This window comes from Lepisosteus platostomus, chromosome 9, assembly GCF_059453375.1.
Source record: "Lepisosteus platostomus isolate fLepPlt1 chromosome 9, fLepPlt1.hap1, whole genome shotgun sequence".
Classification (NCBI taxonomy): Eukaryota; Metazoa; Chordata; class Actinopteri; order Semionotiformes; family Lepisosteidae; genus Lepisosteus; species Lepisosteus platostomus.
In genome coordinates, this window is record NC_142619.1 from 32,059,902 (window position 1) to 32,072,703 (window position 12,802).

The 12,802-nt window shown below is 35.6% G+C and overlaps 1 protein-coding gene across 10 annotated transcripts in view; it reads left to right on the forward strand.

Moving 5' to 3' along the window:
* eps8a (EGFR pathway substrate 8a, signaling adaptor) overlaps positions 1–12,802 on the forward strand; it is a 95,223-nt gene that overhangs the window by 42,570 nt on the left and 39,851 nt on the right. For 7 of the 10 annotated variants that reach the window (XM_088644747.1, XM_088644746.1, XM_088644752.1 and 4 more), the window contains 3 exons: positions 9,813–9,902; positions 10,434–10,513; positions 12,215–12,265. In XM_088644747.1, the coding sequence (XP_088500873.1) occupies positions 9,838–9,902; positions 10,434–10,513; positions 12,215–12,265 (196 nt within the window). In that variant the 5' untranslated portion in view covers positions 9,813–9,837. The remainder of the gene's footprint in view (positions 1–9,812; positions 9,903–10,433; positions 10,514–12,214; positions 12,266–12,802) is intronic. The other 3 variants (XM_088644749.1, XM_088644754.1, XM_088644753.1) reach the window with 1 other exon arrangement.

Here is a 12,802-nt window from a genome sequence, read left to right on the forward strand (position 1 = left end):
TTTTGTTTAAAAAGGTTTGTTTAAGCAGGTGTGGGGATAAAAAAGTTTCAAGCATGTGGTGATGAAAGAATGTCTAATAACTATCAGTATTATTTTGCATGTTCTGTTAAAACATTTGCTGTTCTTTTACAAAGAGTGAGAGAAACTATTGTATCTCTTCATATACAAGGACAGCGAGTCTTAGAATAGAACTGAAGGAAATGTTCGCAATAGCACTGTGCTGGATGCCTCCCTTTAAGACAGTCAGGAGTCTTAATTGAGTTCAGCCCTTCTCATTCTCAAGTCTGAACTCCTAATTTCTGTGCGCACTATTATTGCAGCACTGTTCTTTCTGCATGTCTGCTAGTGTGAGGCTGCACGTTCGGGTGGGCAATGAGTTCCTTGAACTGCATCACTGCAATACACTGCAATACCCCAGATCTCAAAGCAAACCACATGCCATCATTTTTGAGTGTTATGACTGCACCATCCAGGGCAACTCTCATCTGTGCCCTAAGCAAATGAAGGTGTTGTTTAGAAGATCTTCAAACCTTTTGCTGATTTCTTGGAGGCTGTGTGTAGATGTATTAATAACTAGTAATTAAGGTTTAGACTGAGGGAGACTGAGAGAGGGAAGATAGAAAAATCTCAATTATATCAGTGAAAAAGTCTGTATGTTGCTGTGACACAATTTGCACCACAGTGCAGCTTTTATCAAGAGCCATCATTTTCAAACACTTCCATTAAATTTGCATAATGGCTTTGGAGGGGAAGCCTGAGCTCTTTGCTGATCAGGACAGTCATTTTGACAGGTTTGTATTATTATTTGTATTCACAGGTTTAATGAAATAAAAACTGTACCAAGACCATCTTTATATTAAAATAACTTATAGTTATTTTCTGGACACTCCACTCAAAGCGCTTTACAGGTAATGGGGTCTCCCCTCCACCACCACCAATGTGCAGCACCATCTGGATGATGCGACGGCAGCCATAGTGCGCCAGAACACTCACCACACATCAGCTATCAGTGGGGAGGAGAGCAGAGTAATTTAGCCAATTCATAGATGGGCATTATTAGGAGGCCATGATTAGTAAAGGCCAATGAGAAATTTGGCCAGCATGCTGGGGTTACACCCCTACTCTTTTTGAGAAATGCCTTGGGATTTTTAATAACCACAGAGTGGTTTTAATATTTTAATAAAAATAACAATGAACTTAAACACATGGAATGAAGGAAACTACCAATACTATTCAGATCTCAACCATCAAGTAAGGATTTCCTAAAGAGAGGCCATTGGTTTTATGTCTCATATGAAGGAGAAACTACCAATACTATTCAGATCTCAACCATCAAGTAAGGATTTCCTAAAGAGAGGCCATTGGTTTTATGTCTCATATGAAGGACACTTCATTTTTACAATATAGTGTCCCCGTCACTATATCGGGGCATTAGGAGGGTGAGCGCCCCCTGCTGGCCCCCACTAACACCTATTCCAGCAGCAACCTTAGTTTTTCCCATGAGGTCTCCTATCCAGGTGCTGACCAGGCTCACACCTGCTTAGCTTCAGTGGGTTGCCAGTTGAGAGTTTACATGTTTACATCTGAATTAAAAAGCTAAAGGAGGATTTAATTTTTTTGCAGATTCAGTGTGTATCTGGCAGTTTGACTTGTAGGCTGTAGCTGGCATTAACAAAGTAATAAATAGCATTGGATGCTGGAAAGAGACAGCCCTGAAATTTGTTCTCAGTGTAAGAACATGGTTTTAAATTATGATTAGTCATTAGTTAGGTCTACATTCTCATTGGAATCAACGGTTATGTTTGATATTAGAACACATATAAGTAACAAGGGTAAAGACAACACCTTCGTACAAATGGAACAACAAGGATGTGTTTCAATGAAGCTGTTACATTACTGTAAAGATCTTCCTAATAAAACTCCTGTCTTATTGTGGTTTGGGGTAATGACATAAATGTCACAGAGCTAAATATTCTGAACTCTTTGGTGTCTTATTCATCCTTTCTCTATATCTTTATATCACAGAGTGGTCCTTAAAAATGTTAAAAACCAACAGGTTTCTCAGAATGATAAAAACAGCAACAAAAAATGAAGGACATGAGGCACTCCTGACTATCAGTTTAGCTTAATGCATCACAAGGGCCCAATGTGAGCTTTGTTGCCAAAAGTTGATATTTATACCTCAGTTCCAGGCGTTCTGTGGGAAAATGAGATAAATTGGCTATTTTGAGAGCGTGTAGTTTACTATTGCAATGATCTAAAAAAAAGCAATGCTAAAACTTTCTTGGGAACTTCATTGTGATTGGCTGTTAAAGCTGCTAAGGCAGACTTTTCACTGGAGTAAGAAACACACATCCCTGTGGCTGTGGGTTAAGGGCATCATCATAATGTTGTTGTGCAGCTACAAAAAAGGAGAAACAACAAAACCACTGTACACAGGTAATCTTGCAAATGGTATGAATTTGTTACCCTTGCATATCACTTTCCCACATTTTAATTGAAGTGGCTTAGTGAGTGTGAAACAAAATATGTCAGTGGTCCTATGAGGCAGTACTCTCTTTGGAGGTGATCATTGCTTGGTGATTCGTTTTGTTTTTTATTAACTTGTGTTCATGCAGATGTGTGAACCGAGCTTTCAGGGCTCACTGGACTTAGTATAATAAGAAGGCAATCGCATTTGGAGGTTCAAATGTTTGATAAGCATATTTGTCTTACATCTGAGCCATGTCCTTTTAGATTGTGTTATAAAAATCTGAAATCTTGAAACTTCTAGTGCAATCTATAATGTTTAAAAGTGATGCTGATGGGTCTACTGGCTTGCTAAAGGACATATGAAGCAACTTCTTAGAAATTGTAATAATCATTACCAATGTATAGAAAATAATGTGCAGTTTCCTGTACCTATATTCTGATTGTGTGCAATTGTTTGAATTGTAAAGCTAGTCAGATGCTTTTATAAAAACGTTTTATGTATCATTAACAGTAGTTGATGATGCTGTCATGACTAGACTTTAAAAAATGGTTTCTAAGGGACAGTTCTCCTCTCTCAGAATGCAGCAAAAACCAATCTCAACATCATATTGTCAGTGCAAATACAGCTTTAATGAAAAGTCCTTGAGGGAAACACAGAAAGCATGTCTGGGAAATGTAATCATGGGACTGTACTGTACATACAGGGAAAGCTGCAGATCCTTTTGAAACCCAACTATCTTGCATTCCAACTTTAGCACTTGTAATTTAATTCAACTTGGAGATTCTAGAAATTCTTTTGAAATGGGCTATTGCTTCCAGAGTCTCTTCCAGAATTGAAGTTAGGACTCCCCTCGTGATTTCACTGGAATTTCAATCAGATTAGAATGAGATACAAATGCTTCTCAACCAGTAAATCTGATCAACCAGTTTTAACCTATCGGAGGGTGTTATTGATCCTCTCTCTTTTTTCTCGGCTTTTTTGGGCAATATTATTTGTAGTATAAAAAATGTCATCATCATAAAAAAATCTGCTGTTGAGTATTTTTGACTTTTTTGCTGTTCCACTTTTCCTGTCTTCTTTGGTGTTTGCAGTAGAAATCCCCCAACAGGATGCACAACCTTCAAGACAGGTAGAAGTTAATATAGTTATTATAATACTGCTTCTAATGTTTGAAATAACAATCGCCAAATCTACAAAAAGCTTTATTTTTCTTCTAGAATGTGCCGTGTCTTGTCCTCATATTTTTGGAATACAGAATTTTTAATAAAATAAGGATGTGTTGGTGTATTGAAAAAGAATTTCGTAGCAAGTTCATATTTTGAAATTTGTGTCTGTATCATTGCCATGTAGTATGTTCCTGTTCTTATTTTGTGAGCCATCATTTGTAGTGTTTTTAACCTGTGTGTATTCTGTGCATGGAAGCGTTATCTTTCCATATCACAACTTACAGGCTTATCTTGCAGATCGTCACGTTTTGTCATTTCATACTCAGGAGGAAATAAAAAGGGCACATCAGGGAACAAATGTATGAATGTATTGTATAAGGCGTATCATGATCGCAGCATTACCTTTGTCAAGGATATTCTCATTGGACCTTAGAAGTTAAGCCAGACTGGGGCAGGTCAGTGTTACAGCTGGTGACTTCTAATGAAAATCAGGTTGCTGTTTTAAGTGCTGGTGCTGGAGGACTTGGTTGCATTCTTCTCTCTGGACCAGAATGTTCAAACTAATGTCCTGGTATCATGGTATTTATACTCCAGTAGTCATGTTAATCCTTGTGTCCAGTATATAAATTCTGCTCAGGTTTTACATGCTCGGTCATACAATAAATTCCCCACAATTCAATTTGTGAAGCAGTTTCTCGCTTCTCTACTTGATCTGCTGTGTAGTGGGGTTGTTGGTGCATAATAGCTGCCTTGCCTTGCATTCATCAAAGTTACACTTCAGTGGTGCATGAAGTCAGTCCCCTCCTATACGTAAAGTGCTTTGAGATCTGTTTAGAATAAAACCACAATATAAATACAATGAATAATTCAAATATTATAGCATGGGTGTCACGGCGGCACAAGTGTTAGTATTGCTCCCTCACAGAGCTGGCGAGCTGGTTTCAGTATTGGGATGCTATCTGCATGGAGCCTTTGTTCTCCCTGTGTTCCCATGGATGTCCTCCAGATGGTCTAGTTTCCTCCCACAGTCCAAAGACAAACTGGTAGTTTAATTGCCTTCCAGGAAAACCGGCCCTGGCGTGAGTGTGTGCTTGTCTGTGTCTGTGTTCCCTGTGATGGACTGGCATCCCATCCAGGAGATACAGAATACTCCTGTGTACCAGTGCTTGCCAGGATAGGTTCTAGCTCGCCCTTCAAAATGGATTGATGGATAGATATTATAACATAATACTCCAAAAAGAGGAAAATATATGTATTGCATTTTCTAAAGTCTTACAGTATATTCTGTTTAGAGAAAAAAAACTGATCAGTTGGAATAACTCTAATGACTAGTTAAATGTATATATTAAACATGAGTTACCTGCTGTTAGGTTTTGAATTTTTTTGTGTGCTGGCTTTCTTCATTTTGCTTTTACTGCGTATTGATTAGGATGGCACAGACTCCACCTTGCCTCACTGTTAAAACTCCTTTGTACCTTTTACAGTACCATTTACTGGCGCCTGTGCTGAGAAACCCTGACCTTCTGAGTCTGACAATCAGCTGTAAACACAAGGATTGCAGCCTCAATACTGTCTTGCCAGCATGACACATGTAGGATGGAATTTAAAACTAAATATTTTTCTATTTCTGCCTTAAATTTATTTTTGATCTTGGACATGACCAGAATTTTGTGTGAACAAAGAAAAAGAAAAATACATTTTCCCAGTAAAGAGAAAAATATATTTTTTGCAGACTTTTGGGAACGCAGGGAATCAAGATACATGTTTTACTTGTTTTATTTGTGGTTTGAATTTAAGGTTAGCCAGTCTGACATGCATGAGTGGGGAGGTCTTTTTGAAAATGATCACAGTTTGGTGGGTTGATGCAAACCTGTGGCAGGTGAGGGTAAAGAAAAAGTGTGTTTGAGACATTATATCTCAGAGTGTCCTAATTTCAAAACGCATTTTTACACACAGATAATGCTTGTAAATGTTTTGAAAGAAATTTAAATCACTTTCAAACTGAGATGATGAATACCCGCCTTCCTCCTTAACCATGTTTTTTTCACTGGTTTAACATATTCTCAGTGTCACGCCAAGCCTGGCATTAGAAGCATTCTCGAAAGCTTCTAGAACATTCTCACAGGCCCAAAGCTTCAGATCATCTCCAAGGCATAAATCATTATTTACATACATTTTACTACGTAATGTCTGTCTAATCACTTTAATAACATCCCTATGTAGGAAAAAACTGTACAGTACTGTATTTTCTGTCACATTTCTATGTGGCATATTGACATTGATTTGCTCAGTGTATTAGCTATGCCCATGGCATATTTATGTTACAGAAGAGCTTTTTTCCATTATACATGTTTTCTGTTATCCGCAGACAGTTCAGGAACATGTCTCCTGTGAATAAGGAGGACTGGTGTAATGCCTTTCTCCTTAACTTAAGATCAGTCACAAAGAGAGCATGACGCTTGAAGTACAGTATGCCAGTGGTAGCAAGCAGACCTTGAATGCTGATGTTCTCATGTACTGTAAATAATGTTGAACGAGATTTGTCCATTATAGGCCTCCGTGTGACGCTGAGACTGCAATTATAATATCTTGCAATCTGATCCAAATTAAAGAGGGCAGTAAAGAAAGTTTTTTTTTATGGTTAGAACAATGGAACGATGGGAACACTGAAGCAATACAATGTTAAATACATCGACTGCTATGTGTGACAAAGCAAGGACGATAAGTCACAAACAAATCATGGCATGTTCTTTGCATATTGAGGCATAGTATCTACAGGTTTGCAGAGCATAACTAAAATTAAAGAGGAATTTAGAAACTCTGAACTTTGAAACCAGTAAGATAGACTTGTTCAAAACACTTTGGTTTTCTGTGCCTGTAGCCTTGATTTGTTTTGGCTAGCAGCGGTTTTGTAGATAAAGTTTTGATTAAGTGTTCTCATGAGAGTACTGCATTTCTAAGAGATTAAACCTACAGTCCTATAGTAAGCAAGTTAAATGTCTGGTATCTACAAACAGTTCTTTTTTCTGCTGTGCATAATTTCTTTTAAAGGAATTTGTTTTTTTGCCCAGTCTTCAACCAAAGTGGTAAAGTCAGTTTGTAGACTTAAGAGATAAATTTTAAAAACGTATAATAAGGTGAATCCTTTACCTTACACAATCTAAATGTACTTAATGCAGTATACAAATAAATTATTAACATTATCTGTGTCTTTGTTGAGACATAGTGTAGAAAGTTATTGTCCTGCAGTATATCTCCTGTTAAAAGAATCACTTCTTTCAGATTACATGGTATAGAAGTCACATTAATTCCACATTTGAAGATGGGTAACTGCTGATAGACAAACAATACACCTGAAATAATTGCTTATTATCCAGAGTTATGATCTTTAAACTCCGTTCATACTGTAGATCTAATATTTAAGGACTGAATTAGTATGACTGTTGTCAAGCCACCAAACCCTGTATTTCCCTGTTGATTTCACTGGCAATCAGCTGATACCTTGCACACATTTTGCTTCGTTATCAGTCAGCCTCAGGAATGATCTAAGCCCACCTGTTACCTGATTATGTGTGACTCGTGTTCCTATGACTTGGATAGAAGTTGGCCACCCGAACTGCTCCACGCTGTGTTCAGTATGTCAGAACCTGCCGCCCAAGCTGATTTGCAGATGAAGCGGGAGTTTATTAACCCAACAATGCAGCAGCTGAGGCTGAAGAGGTACGAGACAGGACAATGGCTACACACACCAGTGGCTGGTATCTAAAACTGTGTACTGAACACATATTTCCCTGAATGAAAATCTAGCTTTTGAGTCTATGAAAGTGTTGTAGGGTCTATTGACAGGACTAGACAGAAATCTAACACATTGTATAACTGAGAGCACCCATAATGCCAGGATTCTGGCTAAGTGAATTTTAGGGCTGGTCTAGTAGTATGATATTTTTTTCTATTCAGAATTTCTTTAGAGCTGTGATCCTGAGTTGTGTGCTCAAGATTATTATTGTGCTAAAGACTATGCCTTGTATTTCTGTGATGAAGTTAGTAGTATATTTTGTTACTTAGCAGCATTTCATTTTCTTCTCTCACATACAGGTTTCTAGTCTATGAATAGTTTTACCATTAGATGTAATGAAAATGCAATAAACATTTCATTGTCCTTGTTTTGTAAGCAGCTGCACTTTTCATTTATGAAATCTAAGGATATTGTCATAGGTTTTACATGTTCCCTTCAAAAGAGGTTTGCAACTTGGCCTTGTGCATCGATTGGACTTTTGTTAGAACAGTATTCCCTAGTTACATTTTTCCTAAATTATTCTGTAGAACTTTGACACATACTGTATATGAAAATGTTAGCAAACATTTTAGAGATACCGGTTCCCACTTTTGCACATATTTTGAATGCATCTTCCAGACCTGTGTAGGATCCTATATGTAAATTCACATTGTATTATTGTCTTCCCATTTGCTTTATTTCTGTATAGATTACAAGATTGTTTATAGATTGTCTGTATAGATTACAAGAAGTTTTGAACTTTAATGAGGCTTTTTCACAAGACTTTTTCATTTTGTTCTTTGTGAATGAATAAACTGTATTTAATGTGTTCCCCTGAAAGTCTTAGGTTGTAAATCTTTTTATCACCAAAGAACAGATGCTTGATTTATGTTTATATTAATGAACAACTACACATTGTACTTTGTAATTCTATCAATGACTACAACTTAGGTTTGTTAAAAAATAATAGATATTGCTGCTATTGCTGTATTTTTCTTTAACTGTAACAAGTAAGAATGCAGTTTAGACTTTTATCACACTGCATAATCCTTATTTGATTATAGAGCATATATAGTTATTTTTTATATTTTTATGTATTGCTTAGGTGTGGTGATGGATCAGTAAAACTTAACAGTTCTACTTTTGTAAAACTCGTTTAAGAGATGCTAAAAGCAGGATTATTACATGTAAATAATTTGATGTGATATGTGCTTGTGTTATTAAACATTTTCTCAGCTGTGTGATATGCATTACCTTCTTCCTGTAAGCATTCTTTGTTTAGAAAGGATGTAATAAATAACTTTGTGCCTTGCAGGGAAATATGAAATAAAAACTGTCTTGTGCTCTCAAGAATGGACTTATGCTGATTTATCTGAATTCTCATTTTTTGTTAGTCACTAAAATATTTAAAGTGGTAAAAAATCTATTTTACCCACCTGTGCTTCATTCCACTTCCACTAAAGATTGAAGTATTTAATTTCTAACAATGAGGTTCACAAAGTAATTATACCTTACATGTCCTCGATTTTATTTTTTTGTTCCTGGTATTGCATTATACAGTACTTCCTTCTGGAGTTCTGTGTTGTTCCAAAAGCATAATAATATGCTTTATTTGAAAAGCCCAGTGAATCATGTTCCAAAGTTCATCTTCAGGATATTAACAACGCCTTACTCACTACTCTTTTGACAAATAAATATTTTCTGTCAATACTTCTTGTTTACTTCCACTTTATTTACTATTCTGCCAAAAGTATTGTGCAATAATGTGGAACGTTCCAGTCTGTCTTTACCTTGTCCTTTATACACTTGGCATCTACATACCATTAAGAACCTTTATGTGTTCTTATTATTTGAATGACCTATATAGTACTTTGTAACTTTTTCCAATACAAATCATTTGTCATATTTTTTGTCTGGTGTGGTAGGTATCAGGCTTTCTAGCTCAACAGAATTTTTTGGAATTCTTTGTCATTGTTTTGATATTTTTACTGAATTACTTTACTTTTGTCTGTGTAGTAGTGAGCTGAGTACTGAATACTGAGCAGAATACATTTATTCCCTGTACCATAGAGGTACTAGAGATCAATCACAATATTGCTTAATATCAGTCAAAATATCTGAAGTATCTCAATACAGTGATTTCTTTTTCTAACACTTTTTTTTACGTGTATTTGGTATTTATACAGTATGTAGGTATTCTGAGCCTTAATATGAGAACTCAGTAAAAACTGTCATTTTGTATGGGTTAAAAAGTTGTTAGGCTTTTAATGTAGTGTGGTAGCTGCAGTGCAGTTTACCCTCTACTTCTGTCACATAGTTATTGGATGAGATTAACACTATGTTGGAAATACTTAATCTTATTTTAAAAAGAAATGATCCATGTTTGTGTTTATTGCAGGTGAAGTCTTTTGCAGAAGTTCAGAATGAATGGATACTCTTCTCCAAGCTACCCATCTGGAGGGTTTGGCTCTTACTCATCCCAGCTGAAGTGAGTACATGCAATACCTGTCTGAAATAATCTGAGAAACTTGCACATACAGTAACTCATGTTGCATTAAAGCCAATTCATTTCTTTATAGGAATTTTCACTGAGTGGAGAACCTACTGTCTCAGTAAGCAGTGCAATTTAGAAATACAGTCTGATTTAAATATTTTAGGAAACAATTAAAAAAAATAATTGATAATTCAAGTAAACACAGTCAGTATTATTAAATATTTTATACAACTTTCGTGTATTTACTACTACATTTCAAGGGAAAGATGTCTCTCTGTAATACCTCTTAAGAAAGCATTATGAATTGGATATTTTTTGAAAGATATGTGACAGTAGCAGAAGAGGAAGAACCTAAGAAATATAAAAAAAGGTCAAATTGCAGCCACCTAAACATGGAACATGAACTACATGCGTGTTAATTTATGTGCCTGCAGACACAATACAAATTGTGATTAACGTGATCGGTATAAGAGGTATCATTGGTGCCATTATTCTCTCCCTTCACATGCTTATTTTCTTTAACAGTGGATGCAGTTCAGAGCCACCAGTGCACCCAGGGATCGACCAGAGCTCTTCCTCCAAAACAAATGCAAAAGCCTTATATGGTAGGTACATAGCCTGAATCAGGGATGCTTTCTTACACAACAGAAAATTGTGAAATCTTTGGCATTGTTTTGTTATTTTTATTTAATCTGTGACTTTGGAAGGTTTTGTGGAAGGTTTTATAACGTCCTGACTTTACAAGAATAGTGAGTATTGCTGTTAGAATGTACAGTACATATGCAGTAGGTCCTGTATATTTTACATTGACAAAAAGTATCAACTACATACTGTATACAGTACTGTGATTTCACTTTGACGTCATCCAATTACAAAGTTCTGTAAAAACCAACATACTCTTCTGATTTTACAGGCAGACATCAGCTACAAGAGCTGGCAACAAATAAGTATTCTTGAACTTACTAGAATACAACCCTAACATGCTAAAACAGTTCTTGTTTGATAGCTAGAACCCCACTATATACCTATGCTTGTATGCCAGAATCATAATCGATATTACCCAGCGTACTGTATATAATTAGCATGTGATAATTTACAGGTATTTGACACTTGGAATGTATATGTTTTTAACCAAGATCAGTTTCTTGTCAATGATTGAGCACTACATTACAAATTGTAATTGTGAATATTGTAATGTGATAATGTGAAGTTAGGTGTATATTAAGTATTGTAATTGGGTAGAAGTGCAAATTCTTGAATTTGTGGGGAAAATTGGGAGACACAAATAACAACCTATTGTATGTGATATGAGGAAATGTGGTACTTGGTGTCTGGCAAACTATTTTGGAATTTAATACAATGTTATTTTGACCTTCTTAGGATCTCAATTAGTATAATCTCGTTATTTTTATAATACAAGGCCGTAGAACATTTGCATAGAGTTCACTGATGTTCATTGTAAGGTTTATGCTGCACAATCTGATTAGAGTTGCCACCTCTGCAAGGTTACCTGAGATAAGATTTTCTCATTTTCAGACATTTATCACTGGCACTGTATTTTAGAAATGTAAATGAAATGTCTGTCATTTAAATTGGATAAATGTTTTTGCAGGTTTTATTTTATGCGTTTTCACAATAGGGTCCATTTCCTTAAGATTTCATTGTCTGCTGCTAAATGTTATTTTCCAGCAGGAAAATTAGAAATATGAAGAACTAATTGAGTGGTATGTGGAGTGACACTGAACAGATTATTGTCAAGTCAGAGTGCTTCAGAACTAACAGGCTTTGTTCTATCAATGAAAGCTGAATTAGATCTTTGGATCAATTAGCTGCTAACACCAAATGTACTGGAGTATATTGGTAAATGGCCTCCTCTCTTGAAACCTTTCTTATGCTCTGATGATCAGAATATTCTGAAGCAAATTGGTTTGACGTGATATGTAGGGAGAAAATGAAGTCATATTTGTGTTGGGAAAAATAAGAAAGTGATCAATCAGTTTTATTCTTATATAGCACCTTTCAATCCAGAGCATTCTCAAGGCACTTTACATAAATTATACATGTAACAAAGTACAGTAAATACAAGATACTATGAAACCATGTATTAATGTGAAATTACATGAAATAGATAGTACAATAAAGAACACTGAAAAAAGTTCAGGATTTTAAAAACATCCAAATCAAAACATAATCAAGTCCTTTACAGTATTAGAATTTCATCATGACTATAGAAAAATGGAATCCTTTACCTAAATGAAGTTACAGTTCCACCCACAGTAGGTTTTTGTCTCCTTTATTGTGCACAGGGATGGATGGATTGTACTTCCTCAGATCATCTTCCAAACATAAAAAGAAAGGTAGACACAAACAAACAATAGCTGGTTTGGTGATTGTACTGTTGGGAGTAGTTCCCCAAACCTTTGCAAAACCAAAAATGCTGAAAGGCGAGTTGTTGATCATGTTAATATTTTTTTACAGCTGTCTGTGTGATTATTGGCAAGGGACAGAACAAAGCAAAAAGGCATATTACATATTGGGAACATCCATTATCTTACTCTGGTTATATGAAAATGAAATACATTTTATAAAAAAAAGACACTTAAAGAATATTTTTTGGTTTTGCAGAACTGCCATATATTATATTCTCTTGTAGATAGCCCTGCTTATTTTTTTTAATCTGTGATCCTTTCCAAGTTAAAGTACTGAAGCTGTTTCTAAATATTTCAATCCTTATTTAATTTTCCAGTACTTTTAAAGATGATGTGTATAAAGACTTTAACATCTTGACATTTTTATTGAAGGATTCTCATTGTTTCTTATTATCTTCTCTTAACAACTGAGCATGACTCCCTTAAATCTTGGTTACATTGGTAATGGTTTCAAAACACAGTGTT